Here is a 23,890-nt window from a genome sequence, read left to right on the forward strand (position 1 = left end):
TCTGGTGCTTTCTATGTACACCTGTTCCCTATTTGCATCTCATCTCCTGGGTGTATTTAAAGGGACACTCAACTCATATTAAAATAGCAGTTTCTAAAAGATAAAGATCATATCAACCTTGAAATACAGTTTCTGATAATTGGAATTTATTTCTTTGAGAATTTCTCAAATGAAGTTTCCTCCAGTTTCCTGTGCTATGACATCACAAGTGCTCTTAACACACTGTCAAATGTAAACACATGTATACAAAATCTTACAAAATCTCAAAAATTGTTGTGTGGGCCGCTGAAGAGGAGGTACTGCTGGCCCACCACCACCAGAGGGCGCCCTGCCTGGAGTGCGGGCTCCAGGCACCAGAGGGCGCTGCCGCCTTATGGGAGTAGCCTGGGTGACAGCTGTCACCCATCACCAGACACAGCTGTTCCACTCAGCACAGAGGTATATCAGGAGGACGGCGTCTCCACCTCAGTGCCGAGATATCGCCTTACGTTAGAGGTAACGATTCTCTGCTACATTATATTGTCTCTCTGAGTTTTGCAGAACAGCTGACTACTAAAAGATAAGTACTCACCTTTCTGCAGTATTGACGTGAGGTGGAGTCAGCTACTTCCCTCTCTGTGTACTGGGTGCAGCCGCATCCACACCTGTGTGTTTGTTCTCTTGCCAGCAGTACCGGATCCGACGAGCGGAGGCAGTGGCCACCTGGGAATTCGGGACTTGGCGGTTCCGGTATTTCCAGGGTTCGGTGGCAGGGGAAATCTGGGTGGTTCCGGCTCGACTTGGACAGACGTCTCCTACCTTCGAGCCTGCCCACACGCCACCAGTGGAATTCGGTGTAAACCCAAATTGTCAATTGTTGTATTGGTTGTGCACTTTCACGACAGTAAAACTTGTATTACTTTTCCATTGTCCGTTCATTGCGCCCCCTGTTGTGGGTCCGTGTTCCAACACTTTCACAACAAAAATAGGCTAATGATTTGACTAATATTCATAAATAAGAGCAAGAATATAATTTGCTACTTTCTGAGGCCACATTATAGTGAAAAACTTAAATTTTGACTTTTGTCCCAATGAGCTAGAACTTCTTTATCAAAACAAACCTTTTAATGCCAATTGTGGGGTTTACTGTCATTTACATATCTATTTGGTAGAAATCGGTCAAGGACCTGGAAAGAACCAAAATGTTGATCTTTGACCCAATGACCTTGACCTTTGCTGAAACAACCCCTTTCAGGGCCATTCTGGAGTCAGGTTACCATGCACACAAGTTTGTGGAAAGTTTGTGGAAACTGATAAGTTGTGGAACAAAAAACACACACTAACAAATATTTCCAAAATTATAGTATGAGGACCCCTTTAATGTAACCATCTTAAAAATGACTGCACTTTTTCCGCAAATAGGACCTGTGAGTGAAGTCTGTGGGTAACTGTGAGTAACTGTGCCACTGTGTCTGAGAAAGGAAGTGCTTGTTATGCAGAATTTATAAAATTCTTTTCATTGTCTGTCTTCCAAAAAGACAAAACAGCTAAAACAAAACTTTACTCAGTGTAAGTAAGAAAAATTACTTTTTTTGTAATCTGAGACAACAACTCAGATTTAGGAAAACATTTTACAAGCCATCTTGTGAAAACGTAGACTAAATAGCATCAGTTGATACTTTGACTCGAGTACTGAGATTAAAATGACACTTTGTCTCACAATGTGATGGAAATTCTCTTGTTCCTGATTTTAAATACATCATGTGAGCGCCAGCGTCTTGGGCTGAGATCCTCACAGTCTGCACCACATGTCCATGAAGCCCTTTTGAAGTCTGCCGTCACGGGAGGCGTTTGAGATGCTGCAGGTAGATAACTCTCCTCCCCTGAGTTCCTGTTTGCACTTTGTTCCTCTCAGTCTGGCGAATAGTTTCTTTACTTTGAAAAAATAAAACCAAAAGGAGTCAGCAAACCAAATAGCACAGAAGAAACAGTGTAACAAAAGAAAAGGCCATCCCTCCTCTCAAGCATCAATACTTCATCTGTAGTATCAAGAATGGGGGACGGCGCCATGACAAAGCCTCTTGGGTTTTGTTTAATTGTCACAGCTCACATGCTTCACAATGGTAAGTTCTTTTATTTTGATGAATTATGTTACATATTGTTCTGGTTGGGTCTGAGCTTTTTAAATTTTACATATTTTTAAGCAGTAAAGAATACACAGTATGCATGATTTACAACCTGGAGTGTCATGCTGGTAATTACTTTTCAACTGTTCATTGAAGCATCGTCTTGTGGAAAAATTCTCATAGTTTTCCCCAAAATTGTGTTAACGAATGGCTTTTTTTTCTCAGGCAAGGTTCATATTTGAAATTCTAAATTAACAATCTAAGTGACTGTGGTTTTTGTTGCAGTAGTAAGACTGTAAAAATACACGATCATAAACTTTGTTACACGTATATTGTATATATGTAATAAATCTTTGTAATCTCATGATGACTTTCTTTACTTTTACTTACTGATCCCTTATTGTCAGGAGAAAAGTCAAACTTGAATAACTGTCACACATCTTTAAAATTGTCACTTCAAACTGCCACTCAAACAGTTGAAACACACTTTAATTACACTTATTTTGCCACAGGTTCCACAATATCGGGACTGCTTAAAATAAAGATATATTAAGTTCATCTAACTACTTACTAACTTTGTTTTATTCAAAAATGCAAGTGCGCCGACTTGTTTCTTGCTCAGTTCTGATTCCATCCCTCATCACGGCACATATTTAGCTGTTATGTAGTCAAATGATCGTTCCACAGCAGATACGATCAAACTGAAACGTGACATGTTCAGCTCTGCAATACTGATCACTTTAGACTTAATTATCCATGAGTAGGTGATGTTTTTCATTCATCTTTTAGATCTAAAGCCAGAGGAGTAGTGATCTCAATTACTAAGAGGTCACTTCAAAGCTTCCAAAATGAGAGGTGATGAGAGCGGCAGATACTTGATAATCGCAGGTATTTTATTCACAATCCAGTTTTATTCATAAACAATTACGCCCCAAATTTTGATTGCCCAGATTTCATAAATAAATATTTGGCACTTCCCCTTTTCTTGATACCCATCTCTCAATTCTTGCAAGTGATTTAAACATCTTTAGACCTTCCTCTCCTTGTGTCCTCACTCAGTTCTCTATGTCTAAATCAGTTATCTGATTTTATCCTTCAAAATGGGTTGTGGATCCTTGGAGAGTACTTAACCCACAAACAAGGGCTTGTTGCTTCTCTTCTCATGTACACCAATCCTATTCCCGTATAGATGACTTTTTCATTGGTCATTCTTTAATGTTCAGGGTGACTTCCTCAGAGTATCATCTCAGCTCATGTCCCTCTTTACCTCCATATAAAATTTAAAGATCAACCTTGTTTTTTTTTCTCTCCATGGTGGGTTTATCCTTTATTACTATCTGACAACAAGTTTAATACTTTCACTGCATCTGCAGTTGATGATTTTTTTGATCCTTAATAAAAATGACTTGATCTCCTCTTCTCTTAAAGCTTATCTCCGTGGCCAAATAATTTCTTATTCAGCATACCATTACAGAAGCCGAAGGATCAAATTAACTGAACTCTCTACTAAATTCAGAATACTGACAGACAAAATGCCATTAATCCATCACAGAATTGATAGAAACAGCAGCAGGTTTAACAGACTGAATTGGACCTCCTCACACCATCTGATGCAGAACGTCTTTTAATTCTTTCTCAGTTTATTGGGAACATGATGAAAAGCCAAGTCGACTTCTGGCACATCAATTGAAACGTCAACCCTCGACTAATTTGTCAAATTATGGATTCAGCTGACAGTCTCATTTCAGACCCTGCATCTGTTCATGACATTTCAAAAATGTTTTTTACTTTTTCCTCTTTTTGAATCTGAATCATTGCCAGTTGCAGATGATATGTATTCCTTCCTCAGATCTTGACATTTCCACTGTTGACCAATGAGTGTCTATACTTAGATGAAATTATGCTGTCAATTAAAATATGCAGACTAATAAATGCCTGTATATAGAGGGGGTTCAGGGGGTTCAAGCGAACCCCACCCCCCCCCCCCCCGAGAATTCTGCTGATTTTTTTTCTGATCTGGATATCAACGTTATGGATTTTCTTTCATTGATAATAAGCAACAAGCACTAACTGTTACACAGCTATTATCAGACACCCTCAAGTTTCATTTCCTCTGCCAGAGTAATCCCTTAAGTGATGAAAGGGGAAACTGCTAGATAAACTTTCCCATGGGGGTTGAGAATTTTGCTCCCTGGTCCCTATCCTCCTCTGATATCAAACAGATTAGTAGGCTTGTAAATACCCATGTAGACACACAATTACGAGGGTAGGCTGAAAAGTTCTAAGGCTCCCCATGAAGGAGTAATGCATTAACTGCATTATAGTTGAGCCTTAGAACTTTTCAGCCTACCCTCGTACACTTGTCTGGTTTGTAAAAAACATGTTTGTATGTATAAGCTGAGAAATAAAGGGAGCTTCTCCTTCCTGTTGCAAATACTGTAAAGGTGCAAATATTCGCGTGGGATTTATTATGCGAATTTCACGAGTTTAAACAAGGTCGCCAAATTAATACCGCTATTTTAATACATAACGTACATATACGTACATAGTGCATAATGTAACGCGAATTATTAATACCGCTAAATACGAGGTCTGTCAGAAAATATCCAACCTTTTTATTTTTTGCAAAAACTATATGGATTTGAATCATGTGCACTTGCATCCAGCCAAGCTTGAACCTTCGTGCTCATGCATGAGTTTTTTCCACCGCCTGTCGGTTACATTGGGGGTTTCAAATTAAATTTATGTAGCTTTTTACCCCTCTAAATCCTCAAAAAGCTTCTGCTTCGGGAGCTTTGCCCCCTGAGCCCCCACGAGGACATTGCCCTTCGACCCCACCGGGGGCTCTGCAGCCCACTGGACCCCCAACTCAAGGATTTGAAACCCCCCCTTTCACATTCCTATATATGGCCCTGAATAAGGCAGCAGGCCCTGATGGGCTTTCTACTGAGTTTTTTAAAAGTTCATGAATAAGTCACTGCCTCTGCTTCTGGCTGAGTATATGAAACTTTAGAAAGTGTGTCATTCCCCCCCCCCCCACACACACACTCTAACACAAGCATCTATATCACTTCTACTGAAGAGGGTAAGGATCCACATCATGAGAGCCCTATAGACCTCTGTCGCGTGGATCTTAAGATTTTGGCTAAAGTGTTAGCAACTCATCTTGACGCAGTTATTCCTGGAAATTATATCACATGAATAAAATGGCTTCACTAAGGGGTGGCACCTGATTAATGTCCATACACTGTTTATTTAGAATAAATAATGCAATGTATTCTACACACTCGTCTTCTGTTCCTGAGGTGGTTATTTCACTCGACGTGGTGAAAGCGTTTGACTGGGGTCGAGTGGAATTACCTCTCTGCTGTACTTAAACACATTCAGTTTGGGGAGAAGTTTGTGTCTTAGATTAGGCTTCTTTATACCTCCCCCCAGGCCAGTGTCCTCTCGAATAATACCAGTCCAGGTTATTTTATATTATCCAAGGTACTAGACAGAGCTGTCCTCTTTCCCCTCTCCTTTTCATAGAATCTCTTTCATTGCATTAACTTCCCTCCTTCATTTCACAGCATCCTTCGTTCTGGTATTGAACTTAAATTCTCCTTGTATGCAGATGGCTCTTCTTTTATATTATCTGATCCACTAATTAGTATTCTCTAGTTTTGTCTTTGTTGCAGAGGTGTTGATTCATTTTTCAAGTTATTAAAATAAAGTGTGAACGTTACCCTGTAAATTCTTTAGTCCGTCACTCAACCAATCTGATATTCCTTCAAATTCAGCCCATCAGGGTTTAAATATTTGGGGATTAGTGTGACCCGTACTTTACCTATGATGCCAATTTTGTTCCCCTGTTGCTCAGATCAAAGCAGATTTTCAGAGGACGGAACTCTCTCCCCCTTGTCATCAATAGGCCTAATTTAATATAATTAAGATGAACATCTTGCCCAGACTCCTCTTTTAATTTCTGTGCACCCCTTTTTTCTTGCCAAAGCATTTTTTTAAACCATTAGACCAAATTATTTATTGTTCCTGTGGGGTGGTAAAGACCCCAGATTGGACCATCTTTACTGCAATGGTTTAATGGTGGTCTCATCCTGCTCAACTTTCTTTTATGTTACTAATCTTCACATATTCACTAATGGATCTACTGGCTTCACTCACCTGAGTTACTGTGGTGTAGACTTGAGATTCATTCTCTCTCCTTCTCTTCATCTGCCTTTTTAATTTATTCTTTGTTGCCCATTAAGCCTTCAGCACTCAGGATTTGGTCTCAGTTTAAGTCTCATTTTAAATTTGTCCCTCCTTCTACTAGGATGCCATTATTGAAAAATCATTTATTTCCCCAATCTCTTACTTATCCCTTTTATCGTCTGTGGCATACAGTGAGGAAAATAAGTATTTGAACACCCTGCAATTTTGCAAGTTCTCCCACTTAGAAATCATGGAGGGGTCTGAAATTTTCATCTTAGGTGCATCTCCACTGTGAGAGACATAATCTAAAAATAAAAAAAAAATCCGGAAATCACAATGTATGATTTTTTTAAATAATTTATTTGTATGTTACTGCTGCAAATGGGTCATTATTTTTATAGGGTGCCATTTGTGTCCCCAACATAAATTAAGCTGTATTTTCACAAAAGTTCAACTAATACTCATTCAATTTGTGTTTTGTGTATTATCAATTGTTGTCTATTATAAATTCAAGGGTACAAACTCCAAAAATCTATCTTTTTACATTATATAGACTTTGTTTTAAAGGTTGTTTAAAGGAATTTTGCTATGTCCCCAGGGCGGCTCATTCAAATTCAATCTAGAAAATAACTAATAAAAGTAGAAAAAAATCCCAAAAAATGGTTATGATTTTATTGTCCCTGATAAACTATCTTTAATCATGTGCTGATTTTTATTCAAAATATATATTTAAATTAAAAAAAATACGATTTTATGTTTGTCCCCGGTGTCACCGTCCACTCTGTTAAGTCTTGTTACCGTCCCTTTAAAAATTTCCCCCTGTTTATCGATGACATCACACTCATGAGGCGACGTCACACCAGTGGCGGGAAAATCAACTGCGGTAAGCTGTTTCATTTTTTTTCTCTTTAAAAACAGATTTTACAGTTTTATGAAATAGGATCAGTGTGGTTGATCATAACGTGTCCACTCTGTTAAAGCTATATATCAAAGAAATTAATCAAATTGAATAATTTCAAAAGTTTTTTGTGTAAAATTATAGATTTCTCATCAAGTATCGAAAGTCCCTCTTAGTTGTTTATGCTAGCAAAGCCAGGCTGAGGGCTAACTTTAGCTCAAAATGTCCACTCTGTTAGTGGTCCACTCTGTAAGCCTTATTCAATTAACATGGTGGACAACAAGTTAACAGAGTGCACATACTGTATGTATTGTTGACTTATAAGATCTTTAAAGACTGAAGTTGATGATGATTATGTATATGTACATGAATATGAATAGTATAGCCTGTATATATCCTAAATACTATGCAGCCTTTGTTTAGGATGTCACCTGCACTAAGGTCCAGCTGAAACACAGCGCCGTGATGCTGATCCCTGAGCGAAGGAGACAGCTTTACCTCAAGAAAGGGAGAGAAAAATGGAGGAGGGACAGGGAGGAAGGCAAAAGAAAGGAATAAATGAATTGTCTGAGAGAGAGAAAAGGGCAATGAGAAAGAATGGAGAGAAGCAAATAAAGTCATCAGGGCAAGAGCCAGAGCAAGACGACACTAGGACACCCCCTTTTGCAACTCCAGACGGTCAGCAAGAGATGTGCAGGGCCTTCAAGGTAGAGCTCATAATAGGAAATGTTCTGCAGATTGAAAACTATAGTGGTTAAAGGGCCATTCCACTCCCACACGATGTTGTCCTCCAAATGTCGGTAATCACATATGACAATACATTTAAGATAAGGTCTGGTGCATAAATGTTCACATTAACAAACGAGGACAATTTGTAAATTTATTAATATCTTTTTTTATCTTTTATTATCTCATTGATGAAATTCTTTGCAGGTGGTTTGTGAAAACAAGAACGTAGCTCTACTTCCTTATTTCTTTCACCCTGGGTTTCACCTTTAGGCCAGTCTGGTTACGTTACTGTAGCCAGTTAACTCCATTTTCACTCCTTTGATGTTTCAAGTGAATTTGATACATTGCACATTTTTGTGTTGAATTGTGCTTATCATTGTATATTTGCCTGCAAAAGTATTTAATGACAGTAGGTCCATCATGGGCTGTGTTTTTGTCCACTCTGTTATGTTACGGTCCACTCTGTTACACCTTTGTCCACTCTGTTTATGTTGATATTTTTCCATCATAGTTTCATGAATAAAAATATTTTAATTCTGTATGTATGGTGACATAATGATATGGAGGGTTTGATTGTACATGCTAGAAATTTTTAGCGATCTACATATAATTCACTTTTCTTTAGAAATTAACCAGAGGAATATATTCCATGATCATAATACGCACCCTTGTTTTTCTCAATAAAGCTTACTTAAAATAGTTGGTTTTAAATAAACTATCTGACTAAATGAGGGATATATGGTTTATTTAAAAAGATAATTCATAAGGAGTCATGCAGGTAAAAACACATTTAACATGGTACGTCTATGTCCTTAACAGAGTGGACACATTGCATGTGTCACATGCTGTTAAAATATATAAATATAATATTATGTAGGTGCCTGAGCTCGACCAATACGTTTTTCAGTAAGTTAAATATGTTATTTTTTTAAGGGAACATTTTAATCTGGGTGAATCAGATATTTTTTCCCACAAGTTATCATGTCCAAATGGCACCCTATTAAAAAAATGACCCAAATAAGTATTGAACACCTGTGAAAATCAATATTAATATTTGGTACAGTAGCCTTTGTTTGCAATTACAGAGGTCAAACGTTTCCTGCCATTTTTCACCAGGTTTGCACACACTTCAGCGGGTATTTTGGTCCACTCCTCCAAACACATCTTCTCCAAATCTTTCAGGTTTGGAGTTTCACCTCCCTCCAAAGATTATCTATTGAGTTCTGGTCTGGAGACTGGCCAGGCCACTCCAGGACCTTGAAATGCTTCTTACGGAGCCCCGTCTTAGTTGCCCTGGCTGTGTGTTTGGGGTCATTGTCATGCTGGAAGACCCAGCCATGACCCATCTTCAATGCTCTTACTGAGGGAAGGAGGTTGTTTGCCAAAATCTCGCAATACATGACCCCATCCATCCTCCCTTCAATACAGTGCAGTCGTCCTGTCCCCTTTGCAGAAGAGCACCCCAGAGTATGATGTTCCACCCCCATGCATCACGGTTGAGATGGTTTTCTTGGGGTTGTTCTCATCCTCTAAACATGGTAAGTGGAGTTGATTCCAAAAAGCTCTATTTTAGTCTCATCTGACCACATGACCTTCTCCCATGCCTCTTTTGGATCATCCAGATGGTTACTGGTGAACTTCAAACGGGGCCTGGACATGTGCTGGCTTGAGCAGGGGGACCTTGCTGCCCTGCAGGATTTTAAACCATGACAGAATCATGTGTTACTAATGTAATCTTTGTGACTGTGGTCCCAGCTCTCTTCAGGTCATTGACCAGGTCCTCCTGTGTAGTTCTGAGCTTTCTCAGAATCATCTTTACCCCACAAAGTGAGATCTTGCATGGAATCCCAGACCGAGGGAGACTGACAGTCATCTTTTGTTTCTTCCACTTTCTAATAAATAATCATAACAGTTGTCTTCTATCAAGCTGCTTGCCTGTTGTCCTGTAGTCCATCCCAGCCTTGTGCAGGTCTACAGTTTGTCCTTGGTGTCTTAGACAGCTCTCTGGCCTTGGCTATGGTGGACAGGTTGGAGTGTGATTGATTGAGTGTGTGAACAGGTGTCTTTTATACAGGTGACAAGTTCAAACAGGTGCAATTAATACATGTAAAGAGTGCAGAATAAGAGGGCTTCTTAAAGAAAAATTAACAGGTCTGTGAGCCAGAATTCTTGCTGGTTGATAGGTGTTCAAATACTTATTTGCAGCAGTAACAAAAATAAATTATTAAAAAAATCATACATTGTGATTTCCGGATTTTTTTTTTAAGATTATGTCTTTCACAGTGGACATGCACATAAGATGAAAATTTCAGACCCCTCCATGATTTCTAAGTGGGAGAACTTGCAAAATCACAGGGTGTTCAAATACTTAGTTTCCTCACTGTAATTGAGGCATCAGAATGATGTTTTTTCTGATTTGTCTTCAATTTTTAATTTACCCACGTCCCACTTATTTCTTTATTTTCAAATTAGACATTGTGCCTTGTCTTTTTCTGTGTTGTCCTTCACTCCCTGCTGAACAACCTTGGATTTAAACAGAAATCACTTATATCTATTATATATGGTGACCTCATGGCCAGGGGCGTAGCACCAAATTCTGGCCCCTAGGTACTAGCCATATTGAAGACCCCCCCCCCACTGTTATGTTCTTTTTTATTAACGTAAACACCAAATTTCTAATGCGTAGTCAAACCAGGTCTAAATCATGTATACCTTAGATCACACCTGGGAGTCAGAACCCTTTTTAAAGTTGGGGGAGCAATATTGAGTTGGGGGGTCTGGGGGACCAAATTGCATTATTTTCTAGAAAAATGGTGCAATTTGGTGCATTCCTATCTGTTAAAATGCACAGGAATGCACCAAATTGCACCATTTTTCTAGAAAATGATGCAATTTGGTCCCCCAGACCCCCGAACTCAATATAGCTAGCTTTCAAGCTCACCTCTCTTTTCAAAGAATTTCGTTAGCAGCTGCTTTCCCTCATTTAGTTTTCTTTCCCTGTCCTTTTTTCTCTTCTTTTTTGAAATCCGGACTTTGATTTTTTAGGAAAGACATATTTTATTTCAGCCAAAACATTAGGGCTGCAACTAATGATTATTTTACTAATCAGTTCATCGGTCGATTATTTTGTCGATTAATCTTTTTTTTTACTTACATGTGACTTTTGCCATTATTTCTTTAAGTGAGTTATTATTAATAGGCCTTTGTTACACAACATCAACGTTTGACCTTGTAACAAAGTTATGTTATATTCTCATCAAAAACATACCTGGAGTAGTGTTTTGTTTTATTTTGCTCATACATACATCGCGACACACCACAAAGAGATTTCCATCAGGTTTAGATGCCTACAGCAACTATCTCAACCACTGACAACATACGAGGGCTGTCAATGAAGTAATGGTCCTTTTTATTTTTTTCAAAAACTATATGGATTTCATTCATATGTTTTTACGTCAGACATGCTTGAACCCTCGTGCGCATGCGTGAGTTTTTCCAAGCCTGTCAGTGACGTCATTCGCCTGTGAGCACTCCTTGTGGGAGGAGTCGTCCAGCCCCTCGTCGGAATTCCTTTGTCTGAGAAGTTGCTGAGAGACTGGCGCGTTGTTTGATCAAAATTTTTTCTAAACCTGTGAGACACATCGAAGTGGACACGGTTCGAAAAATTAAGCTGGTTTTCAGTGAAAATTTTAACGGCTGATGAGAGATTTTGAGGTGATTCTGTCGCTTTAAGCACTTCCCACGGTGCGAGACGTCGCTCAGCGCTCTCAGCCGCCGTCGTCAGCCTGTTCAAGCTGAAAACCTCCACATTTCAGGCTCTATTGATCCAGGACGTCGTGAGAGAACAGAGAAGTTTCAGAAGAAGTCGGTTTCAGCATTTTATCCGGATATTCCACTGTTAAAGGAGATTTTTTTAATGAAAGACGTGCGGACGGGTCCGCGCGTCGGGACGCAGCCAACGCGGTGCGGCGGCACAGGAAAAACACCTCCGTGTTGATAACCATTTGTAAAATCCAGGCGGCTTTTGATGGCTTTCAGTGGAGTGAGTATATGAGAAATTGTTTAACAGCTGGACATGTTCCAACTTGTCCTTAAGGCTTCCAACAGAGGTGTTTTTCCTGTGGCGGAGCGTCGCGGCGGCTGCGTCTCGACGCGCGGACCCGTTTGCACGTCTTTCATTAAAAAAATCTCCTTTAACAGTGGAATATCTGGATAAAATGCTGAAACCGACTTCTTCTGAAACTCCTCTGTTCTCTCACGACGTCCTGGATCAATAGAGCCTGAAATGTGAAGGTTTTCAGCTTGAACAGGCTGACGACGGCGGCTGAGAGCGCTGAGCGACGTCTCGCACTGTGGGAAGTCCTTAAAGCGACAGAATCACCTCAAAATCTCTCATCAGCCGTTAAAATTTTCACTGAAAACCAGCTTAATTTTTCGAACCGTGTCCACTTCGATGTGTCTCACAGGTTTAGAAAAAATTTTGATCAAACAACACGCCAGTCTCTCAGCAACTTCTCAGACAAAGGAATTCCGACGAGGGGCTGGACGACTCCTCCCACAAGGAGTGCTCACAGGCGAATGACGTCACCGACAGGCGTGGAAAAACTCACGCATGCGCACGAGGGTTCAAGCATGTCTGACGTAAAAACATATGAATGAAATCCATATAGTTTTTGAAAAAAATAAAAAGGACCGTTACTTTATTGACAGCCCTCGTATTACAGCAAGAGTCCACGAAAGTATTTTAAAGGCCTGACTAAAGTGTAATATGTTATATTTAATAAGATATTTTCATGAAAAAAGACACAAATGTGCAGTTTACTGCATTTTATTTTTTTCTTGTGTAAAAACACAGCTTAGATGTGGTTTAACTGAAACAAATTGTCATTAAACTTAAAACAGGGATGAAGTGGAGGTTTAAGAGTCACTAGGTGTTCACAGGAAACAGTTATTTCTATACTTATTTATGTTCATTGTTAGTTGGTTTAAATTTTCTGTTTTGTTTATCAGATTCTTTTTGTCTGTTTCTCTAAAACTGTATTGTGGCATTATTAGTTATTATTACTATTATTGATGTTGTTTCTATTATTATTATTATTGATATATAAATACAAATAAATGAATAAAATTACAATTTGTAATACATTTGACTCTTTTACGACAACAAACACTGAGCCATGAATTATTATACAGAAAACAAATGTGCTGACAGCTGCAACAGCTTAATTCTAACCTTAATATTGAAAACGCCATAGACATGCTAACGCGTTAGCATCGGCCCCGTTTTTAAGTTATAAAATACATCTATCAACTGTTTCAGAAGACCATAACAGGTCAGATTAAAATAAAAAGGCAAATGTTACTCTCAGACATATGCTCTTTTGGGTTTTAGTGGGGAAAAATTAAGATTAAGCGAAATAAAGCACTGAATCAACAAAGCACCAGTTCGAAGCAGTGATTCGCAGATCGAAGCTGGGTTTTAGTGGGGAAAAATTAAGATTAAGCGAAATAAAGCACTGAATCAACAAAGCACCAGGTCGAAGCAGTGATTCGCAGATCGAAGCACTGCTTCAATCTGCGAATCACTGCTTCGATTGGTCCAAGGTTCAAAGCAAAGCCGCGCTGCAGAAACGGTTGATTTATATGGAAGAAACTAAACATTTGCGGTAAAACAAAGTTATTTAACAACTAATTGATGACTAAATTAGTTGACAACTATTTTAATAATCGATTAAATCGAACAGTTGTTTCAGCACTACTAAACACCACCTCTTTCTGTCAGATCCCGTTTGGGATGTGTGTGTGTGTGGGGGGGCGCCTCTGCTTCTGGACTAAACCATTGTACAACTGTGCAGGGGTGGAAGGGCCCTCAGCGATCTTTCAATATTATTGTTAGAGCAGAATTATGTTTTGCAACATTTATTCTAATTATATTCTTTTACAACATAAATTGTATGGATATTAATAACATGCAGCACAAAAATGTATTTAATGCCAGTTTTTTGTGCCCCCCCCCCCCCCATGCTCTGGGCCCTGGGTACATAGTACCATTTACCCACCCCAGTCCGACGCCCCTGCTCATGGCTCTTGACGCCTGATCGGTACCAAAATTAAAACAGCTTGGGAGAGTGAGCTTGAATATGAGCTGACAAATCAATGGTGGGACAAGGCTGTGCTTAATATATGCTTAGGCACGCCTTGTGCCAGGTCACAACTTATACAGTTCAAGGTATTAAATAGGGTCCACTTTTCAAAGTGTTGTTTATCCTAACATATTGGACCAAAGCGTCATGCCTCTCCTTGCAATTTGAGCCACATGCTGTTCTTTTTCTGTTTTGGAGTGGTTTCTTTTTTATTTTATCTAAGGTTTTATGTACTCAGATACAATTGGACCCTCTCATTGCTGTATTTGGGGTTCCATCTGTTCAAGATACCCTCGGTATCTGGCAATATGAAATACTTACTTTTACTCCCCTTTTGGTGAGACATCATATCTTACTCTCTCTGGAAATCACCCAATCCTCCCCTTGTTTCTTTATGGATGTTACAGTTAGCCAAATGAATAATACGACCCAAAATGCAGGGAGCTGAGGTGAAAACAAAGTCACAATTTCTTGGAGTACAAAAATGAGTAAATGTGCAGTTAAATGTGGAGGGAGGCACTGGAGCAGGGAGACCTGGGCTAGACCAGACGCCGGACCAGGACAAGGACCAGGACCAGGCGGCCAAGATGGAGCTGACAGGAGGCAGGTGACACTGGAAACAGGGAGCAAAGAGAAATGGTCAAAAACATGGCTGAAATGTATACTCAACAAAAATATAAACGCAACACTTTTGGTTTTGCTCCCATTTTGTATGAGATGAACTCAAAGATCTAAAACTTTTTCCACATACACAATATCACCATTTCCCTCAAATACTGTTCACAAACCAGTCCAAATCTGTGATAGTGAGCACTTCTCCTTTGCTGAGATAATCCATCCCACCTCACAGGTGTACCATATCAAGTTGCTGATTAGACACCATGATTAGTGCACAGGTGTGCCTTAGACTGTCCACAATAAAGGCCACTCTGAAAGGTGCAGTTTTGTTTTATTGGGGGGGGGATACCAGTCAGTATCTGGTGTGACCACCATTTGTCTCATGCAGTGCAACACATCTCCTTCGCATAGAGTTGATCAGGTTGTCAATTGTGGCCTGTGGAATGTTGGTCCACTCCTCTTCAATGGCTGTGCGAAGTTGTGACGACGAACTGGAGTCAGGTCGAGACCCCGATGAGGATGACGAGCATGCAGATGAGCTTCCCTGAGACAGTTTCTGACAGTTTGTGCAGAAATTCTTTGGTTATGCACACCGATTGTTTCAGCAGCTGTCCGAGTGGCTGGTCTCAGACGATCTTGGAGGTGAACATGCTGGATGTGGAGATCCTGGGCTGGTGTGGTTACACATGGTCTGCAGTTGTGAGGCTGGTTGGATGTACTGCCAAATTCTCTGAAACGCCTTTTGAGACGGCTTATGGTATAGAAATGAACATTCAATACACGAGCAACAGCTCTGGTTGACATTCCTGCTGTCAGCATGCCAATTGCACGCTCCCTCAAATCTTGCGACATCTGTGGCATTGTGCTGTGTGATAAAACTGCACCTTTCAGAGTGGCCTTTTATTGTGGACAGTCTAAGGCACACCTGTGCACTAATCATGGTGTCTAATCAGCATCTTGATATGGCACACCTGTGAGGTGGGATGGATTATCTCAGCAAAGGAGAAGTGCTCACTATCACAGATTTAGACTGGTTTGTGAACAATATTTCAGGGAAATGGTGATATTGTGTATGTGGAAAAAGTTTTAGATCTTTGAGTTCATCTCATACAAAATGGGAGCAAAAACAAAAGTGTTGCGTTTCTATTTTTGTTGAGTGTACATGACAGAACAGATCTCCTAGGAAGGAAGAACTGAGGCCAGGTACCACAAAGCTGAGCCAAGTTTATGGTGCATGTGGAAAGAAGAGACCGGGGTTTTATTATAGGTGTGTGATGATTGCAGACAGGTGAGTCAGTCAGCTCCATGACACAGCCGCGTGGAAACACAGAGAAGAGAAGGGGAGCAGAGCAGACACCAAGGCAGCACAACTATTAAGGATTTTATGTAATTTCTTCGTTTAGAAAAGATTAATAAATGTTGCTCTGCCAAGTTCTTTCACTAATGGAATCCGTTCATTGAATACTTCAAGTCATTACCAACTTTGACTTCATTTTAACTCCTATGTTTATGATTCCTATACTCAGTGGCCTACATTTGTAATTTCCTACCTTTTTTTTTTTTGCTTTCTTTTTATTCATTTATCAATTTGTGCAGAGACACAGTTTGTGGTTTTGTATGTTCTGTTCGGAAAAAGCAAAAATTTGAGGATCTAATGTTGTTGTTTTGATTTTTTTTTTAAGTGATGTTATAATAGAAATTTCTCGAAGCCTAAGTGCTCACTTCCACACTGGGGGTGTTGTGGGTGTGTATGTGTGTGTGTGTGTGTGTGTGTGTGTGGGGGGGGGGGGTCATCAACGGAGCTGTGTAACCACATGGAACAATTACCTACACTGCTCTGCAAAATGCAAGAGGTTAGTCAGCAAGGAGGACAAATTTCATGTTTTTTCTGAGGAAAAAAACAGTTATTTTCTCAGAGCAAATATTGACATTGCTCATTGGTTTATGCGTATCAATCAGAAAAGAAAGGGGAAAAAAGGAGGATTCACCATTCAACTTAAAAACAAAAAAGGAAATGATTTGCATGGATTTTCCAACTCAGCCAGGCACGGTGCGCCGCCACAGGAAAAACACCTCCGTGTTGATAACCATTTGTAAAAACCAGGCGGCTTTTGATGGCTTTCAGTAGAGTGAGTATCTGAGAAATTGTTTAACAGCTGGACATGTTCCAACTTGTCCTTAAGGCTTCCAACGGAGGTGTTTTTCCTGTGGCGGCGCGCCTGCCGACGCGCCAATCCGTCCTCACGTCTTTCATTACAAAATCTCCTTTAACAGTGGAATGTCCGGATAAACTGCTGATCTCGACCTCTTTTGAAAGTTCTCTGTTCTCTCACGACGTCCTGGGTCAACAGAGGCTTAAATTTGGAGGTTTTCAGCTCGAAACAGGCTGACGACGGCGTCTCGGAGCGCTGCGCGACGTCCCACTCCGTGGAAGTCCTTAAAGCGACAGTAAGACTCTATTTAAGTTATTCTAACTTCTTTATTTTACCTACATTCTACACTGGAGTTGCGTCAGGAAGGGTGTAAAATTTGTGCCAAATATCAATGCAGCTCTGGTTGTATCCGCTGTGGCGACCCAAAACACAAAACGGGAGCAGCTGAATGGACAACAACAACTACTCAGAAATATCAAAGTAAATTAAATTTTGTGATTAAATAACTAACCTTAGATTTGTGATTTTTTTTTTAAAGTTAAAAAACTTGTTTAGTCAGAATAAATAACATGATGTAATTGTACTTTTACAAATTGATTATCTTAAAACTTTATTCAACCTATGTCCAGCTGTGTTTTTTATAAACTATGAGCAATTTTGTGCTAACCTAAGTTATCAACTTACTATAATCTGAACATAATAATAATAATAATAATAATAATAATAACAATAACTAGGACTGCATGAAGGAGTTATCATGACTTGATGTTCCATGGCAAAGGGTCAAAATGGCGGCACCATAGCGGCCACACCCTTCAACATAGAGAAAAGCTTTCGATAACTTTTGGTCAGTATCATCTTTGGATGCTGTCAAAGAAATTTGAAGTGCATTGGACAAAATCCCTAGGAGGAGTTCGTTCAAATACAACGTGGAAATCATTTCAAAATGAGAAGAAAATGCAAAATGGCCGACTTCCTGTTTGGAGTAGACTCATGGTGCAAGAGACTTTTTTGTACGTCTATGCAAGTCACACATGTGTACCAATTTTCATCTCCCTACTCCAAAAAAAACCCTATGGGGAGGGGGTTTTGAAAGTTTCAAGGGGGCGCTATTGAGGCATTTTGCCCCGCCCATGGGCGATGCCCCTATGAATTGTAAGAGGTTGTTGTGCTTGACCTGTGTTTCAATTTTCATGATGATATGACAAAATTAAAGCCATCAAAAGGAAGAATGTAATTTCATGGCGAATTGGCAATATTCGGCATGCCGCCACACGGATGCCGTTACTCGTAACTTCACGGCGATCATCGCCTACGTTCACCAAGTTGATCTGCATGTTTTAGAAGCGGAAGGAAGTTGATGGGGTTAAATATATGACTTCAGTACCTGTTTAAGTATAATGTTCATATGGCGAAGGGTCAAAATGGCGGCACCATTGCGGCCACACCCTTCGACATACAGAAAAGCTTTCGATAACTTTTGGTCGGTATCGTCTCTGGGTGATCTGGAAGAAATTTGAAGTGCATTGGACAAAATCCCTAGGAGGAGTTTGTTCAAATACAACATGTGGAAATCACGCCAAAATGAGAAGAAAATTCAAAATGGCCGACTTCCTGTTTGGAGTAGACCCATGGTGCAAGAGACTTTTTTGTACGTCTATGCAAGTCACACATGTGTACCAATTTTCATCTCCCTACTCCAAAAAAAAACCCTATGGGGAGGGGGTTTTGAAAGTTTCAAGGGGGCGCTATTGAGGCATTTTGCCCCGCCCATGGGCGACGCCCCTATGAATTGTAAGAGGTTGTCGTCCTCGACCTGTGTATCAATGTTCATGATGATGTGCCAAAATTAAAGCCGTCAAAAGGAAGAACGTAATTTCATGGCGAATGGGCAATATTCGGTACGCCGCCACACGGACGCCGTTATTCGTAACTTCACGGCGTTTATCGCCTATGTTCACCAATTTGTTCTGCATGTTTTAAAAGTGGAATGAAGTTGATTGGGTTACGTATGTGACATCAGGACCTCTTAAAGTAAAAATAGGACATTTCCCGCCACCACCGGGGGGCGCTATGGCGCAGGTGGGAACTTAAGATATGTAGACGTTCAGGGCGGAGCCCTCATCATGTCCAGCAAGTTTGAAGGATCTACGATGAAGTATGTGGGCGTGACAGCCGTTCGAAGTGAAATGGCGTGCTCCAAAAAGCTCACCAAAGTTTGACGACCCCTAGCAGCCACGCCTTTTGACTTAATTAGAATCTTTTGATACCTTTTGATCACCATTGTGTTGTGATGATTCTGACCAAATTTGAAGTCAATCGGATGAAATCCGTAGGACGAGTTCGTTCAAATGTAAGTACTGGAAATGGCCAAAAATGGCAAAAATTTGCTCAAAATCGAAACTTAAAATCAAAATGGCCGACTTCCTGTCGATATTTCACCATGACAGTAAGAGACCTTTTCGTGCGTCCTGGCATGGTAAATATGTGTACCGAATTTCGTGAGGCTACGACAAAAAAAGCCCAATGCGGAGGGGTTTTTGAAAATTTCTAGGGGGCGCTATTTCGCGATTTTTCTGCAACCATGTGCGAGGCCCCCAAAACATCGAATTTCAGATACGCCCAGACGACTTTGGAAAGTTTGGTGAGTTTTTGAGCATGGGAAGAGGCCGAAATTTTGATTTCAAGAGTGAGAATAATAATAATAATAATAATAAACAATAATAATAATAATAAACAGCGCAATTACAATAGGGTCCTCGTAGGACGTTGCCTACTCGGGCCCTAATAATAATAATAATAATAATAATAATAATAATAATAATAATAATAATAATAATAATAATAAACAGCGCAATTACAATAAGGTCCTCGTAGGACGTTGCCTACTCGGACCCTAATAATAATAAATAATAATAATAATAATAATAATAATAATAATAATAATAATAATAATAATAATAAACAGCTCAATTACAATAGGGTCCTCGTAGGACGTTGCCTACTCGGGCCCTAATAATAATAATAATAATAATAAACAGCGCAATTACAATAGGGTCCTCGTAGGACGTTGCCTACTAATAATGGGCCTCCTCCTGTAGCTGCCACCTTATCGTGGTGGGGGAGTTTGCGTACCCGGATGATCCTAGGAGCTATGTTGTCGGGGGCTTTGTGCTCCCTGTAGGATCTACCAAGGCAAACAGGTCCTAGGTGACGGGTCAGACTAAGGGCAGTTCAGAACCTCCATGACCAGTAAAAAATCAAAGACCGAGATGTCACCCGGTATGGCGGAGCCGAGGTCCCACCCTGCAGCCAGGCCTGGGGTTGGGGCTCGCGCGCGAGCGCTTGGTGGTCGGGCCTTAGCCCATGGGGCCCGGCCGGGCTCAGCCCGAAAGAGCGATGTGGGCCCGCCCTCCTGTGGGTTCAACACCTGCAGAGGGGCCATGGGGGTCGGGTGCAGAGAGGATTGGGTGGCGGTCGAGGGCGGGTGGCCTGGCAGCCCGGTCCATGCTCACAGCCCCTGGCTGTTGGGATGTGGAATGTCACCTCGTTAGGGGGGAAGGAGCCTGAGCTTGTGTGGGAGGTTGAGAGATACCGACTAGAGATAGTCGGGCTCACCTCCGTGCACAGCTTGGGCTCTGGTACCCAACTCCTGGAGAGGGGCTGGACACTTCATTTTTCTGGCGTTGCCCACGCGGAGAGGCGGAGAGCTGGGGTCACATTGCTTATTGCTCCCCAGCTCAGTCGCCATGTGTTGGAGTTCACTCTGGTGAATGAGAGGGTTGTGTCCATACGCCTTCGAGTCGGGGACAGGTCTCTCACCGTGGTCTTGGCCTACGGGCCGAGCAGCAGTGCAGAGTACCCGACCTTCCTGGAGACCCTGGGAGGGGTACTAGATAGCACTCTGACTGGGGACTCCATTGTTCTCCTGGGGGATTTCAACGCCCACGTGGGCGGCGACAATGAGACCTGGAGGGGGGTGATCGGGAAGCACGGCCTCCCCGATCTGAACCCAAGTGGTGTTCAGTTGTTGGACTTCTGTGCTAGTCACAGTTTGTCCATCACGAACACCATGTTCGAGCACAAGGGTGTCCATAAGTGCACATGGCACCAGGACACCCTGAGCCGGAGGTCGATGATCAACTTTGTAGTCATATCATCTGACCTTCAGCCATGTGTCTTGGACAGTCGAGTGAAGAGAGGGGCAGAGCTGTTGACCGATCACCACCTGGTGGTGAGTTGGATCTGCTGGGAGGGAAGGAAGTCGGTCAGACCTGGCAGGCCCAAACGTATCATGAGGGTTTGCTGGGAATGACTGGTGGAAACCTCTGTCAGCGAGGTCTTCAACTCCCACCTTCGGGAGAGCTTCTCCCAGATCCCGGGGGAGGTTGGAGACATGGAGTCCGAGTGGACCATGTTCTCCACCTCCATTGTCGATGCGGCCGCTCGTAGCTGTGGTCGCAAGGTCTCTGGTGCCTGTCGCGGCGGCAATCCCCGAACCCGGTGCTGGACACCGGAAGTAAGGGATGCCGTCAAGCTGAAGAAGGAGTCCTACTTATCTTTGTTGGTAGGTGGGACCCCAGAGGCAGCTGACAGGTACCGGCAGGCCAAGCGTGCCGCAGCCCGTGCGGTCGCAGAGGCAAAAACTCGGGTCTGGGAGGAGTTCGGGGAGGCTATGGAGGAGGACTATCGGTCGGCCTCGAAGAAATTCTGGCAAACTGTCCGACGCCTCAGGAGGCGGGTGCAGCTCTCCACCAGCACTGTTTACGGTGCGGGTGGGGAGCTGTTGACCCTGACTGGGGATGTTGTCGGGTGGTGGAAGGAGTACTTCGAGGATCTCCTCAATCCCATCGTCACGTCTTCTGAAGAGGAAGCAGAGACTGGGGACTCAGAGGCGGACTCATCCATTACCCAGGCCGAAGTCACCGAGGTGGTTAGACAGCTCCTTGGTGGCAAGGCTCCTGGGGTGGATGAAATCCGTCCTGAGTACCTTAAGTCTCTGGATGTTGTGGGACTGTCTTGGCTGACATGCCTCTGCAACATCGCGTGGCAATCGAGGACATTCCCTCTGGATTGGCAGACCAGGGTGGTGGTCCCTCTGTTTAAGAAGGGGGACCGGAGGGTGTGTTCCAATTATAGAGGGATCACACTCCTCAGCCTCCCCGGTAAGGTCTATTCCAGAGTACTGGAGAGGAGAATTCAACCGATGGTCGAACCTCGGATTCGGGAGGAGCAGTGTGGTTTTTGTCCTGGTCGCGGCACACTGGACCAGCTCTACACGCTCCATTGGGTGCTCGAGAGTTCATGGGAGTTCGCCCAACCAGTCCACATGTGTTTTGTGGATCTGGAGAAGGCATTCGACCGTGTCCCTCGGGGCACCCTGTGGGGAGTGCTCTGGGAGTACGGGGTCCGGGGTCCTTTGCTAAGGGCTAGCCAGTCCCTGTATGACCGCAGCAGGAGCTTGGTTCGCATTGCCGGCAGTAAGTCAAACCTGTTTCCAGTGCACGTTGGCCTCCACCAGGGCTGCCCTTTGTCACTGGTTCTGTTCATTATTTTTATGGACAGAATTTCTAGGCGCAGCCAGGGTGTAGAGGGGGTCTGGTTTGGGAACCACAGAATCTCATCTCTGCTGTTTGCGGACGATGTGGTTCTGTTGGTTTCGTCAAATCAGGACCTTCAGCGTGCACTGGGGCGGTTTGCAGCCGAGTGTGTCCGGGATGAAAATCAGCACCTCCAAATCCGAGGCCATGGTTCTCAACCGGAAAAAGGTGCTTTGCCCTCTTCAGGTCGGTGGAGTGTCCTTGCCTCAAGTGGAGGAGTTTAAGTATCTCGGGGTCTTGTTCATGAGTGAGGGACGGATGGAGCGTGAGATCGATAGATGGATCGGTGCAGCATCTGCAGTGATGCGGTCGCTGTATCGGACCGTCGTGGTGAAGAGAGAGCTGAGTAGGGGGGCAAAGCTCTCGATTTACCGATCGATCTACGTTCCGATCCTCACCTATGGTCATGAGATTTGGCTCATGACCGAAAGAACGAGATCGCGAGTACAAGCGGCTGAGATGAGTTTCCTCCGCAGGGTGGCTGGGCACTCCCTTAGACATAGGGTGAGGAGCTCGGTCACTCGGGAGGAGCTCAGAGTCGAGCCGCTGCTCCTCCACGTCGAAAGGAGTCAGTTGAGGTGGCTTGGGCATCTTTTCCGGATGCCCCCTGGACGCCTCGCTGGATAGGTGTTCCGGGCATGTCCCATTGGGAGGAGGCCCCGGGGAAGACCCAGGACACGCTGGAGGGACTATATCTCTTGGCTGGCTTGGGAACGCCTTGGGGTTCCCCCGGAGGAGCTGGGGGAGGTGTGTGTGGATCGGGAGGTCTGGGCGGCTTTGCTTGAGCTGCTGCCCCCGCAACCCGACTCCGGATAAAGCGGAAGAAAATGGATGGATGGATAATAATGGGCAGCACGGTGCTTAGGGGTTAGCACTGTTGCCTCACAGCGAGAAGGTCATGGGTTCAATTCCTTTGGCCTTTCTGTGTGGAGTTTGCATGTTCTCCCCGTGTTTGCGTGGGTTTCCTCCGGGTGCTCCGGTTTCCTCCCACATCCAAAGACATGCGGGTTAGGTGGATTGGAATCTTTAAATTGTCTGTAGGTGTGCGAATGGGTGTGACTGTGTTTGTTTGTCTGTTTGTGGCCCTGCAACAGACTGGCGTCCTGTCCTGGGTGTACCCTGCCTCGCGCTCTATGGCTGCTGGGATAGGCTCCAGCCCCCCGTGACCCTTAAATGGACTAAGCGGTAGAAGATGAATGAATCAATCAATCAATCAACTTTTTTCTTATATAGCGCCAAATCACAGCAAACAGTTGCCCCAAGGCGCTCCACATTGCAAGGCAAGGCCATACAATAATTATGAAAAACCCCAACGGTCAAAACGACCCCCTATGAGCAAGCACTTGGCCACAGTGGGAAGGAAAAACTCCCTTTTAACAGGAAGAAACCTCCAGCAGAACCAGGCTCAGGGAGGGGCAGTCTTCTGCTGAGACTGGTTGGGGCTGAGGGA

At 42.7% G+C, this 23,890-nt stretch overlaps 1 protein-coding gene across 1 annotated transcript in view; it reads left to right on the plus strand.

Annotated features, from left to right (window-relative positions):
* The first annotated feature begins 2,022 nt into the window (after positions 1-2,022).
* Positions 2,023-23,890, plus strand: part of LOC117519530 — a 38,956-nt gene continuing 17,088 nt past the window's right edge. The window contains exon 1 of the mRNA XM_034180835.1: positions 2,023-2,102. Coding sequence (XP_034036726.1) covers positions 2,033-2,102 — 70 coding nt within the window. The 5' untranslated portion in view covers positions 2,023-2,032. The remainder of the gene's footprint in view (positions 2,103-23,890) is intronic.

Source organism: Thalassophryne amazonica, chromosome 10 (assembly GCF_902500255.1).
Source record: "Thalassophryne amazonica chromosome 10, fThaAma1.1, whole genome shotgun sequence".
In the NCBI taxonomy this organism is placed as follows: domain Eukaryota; kingdom Metazoa; phylum Chordata; class Actinopteri; order Batrachoidiformes; family Batrachoididae; genus Thalassophryne; species Thalassophryne amazonica.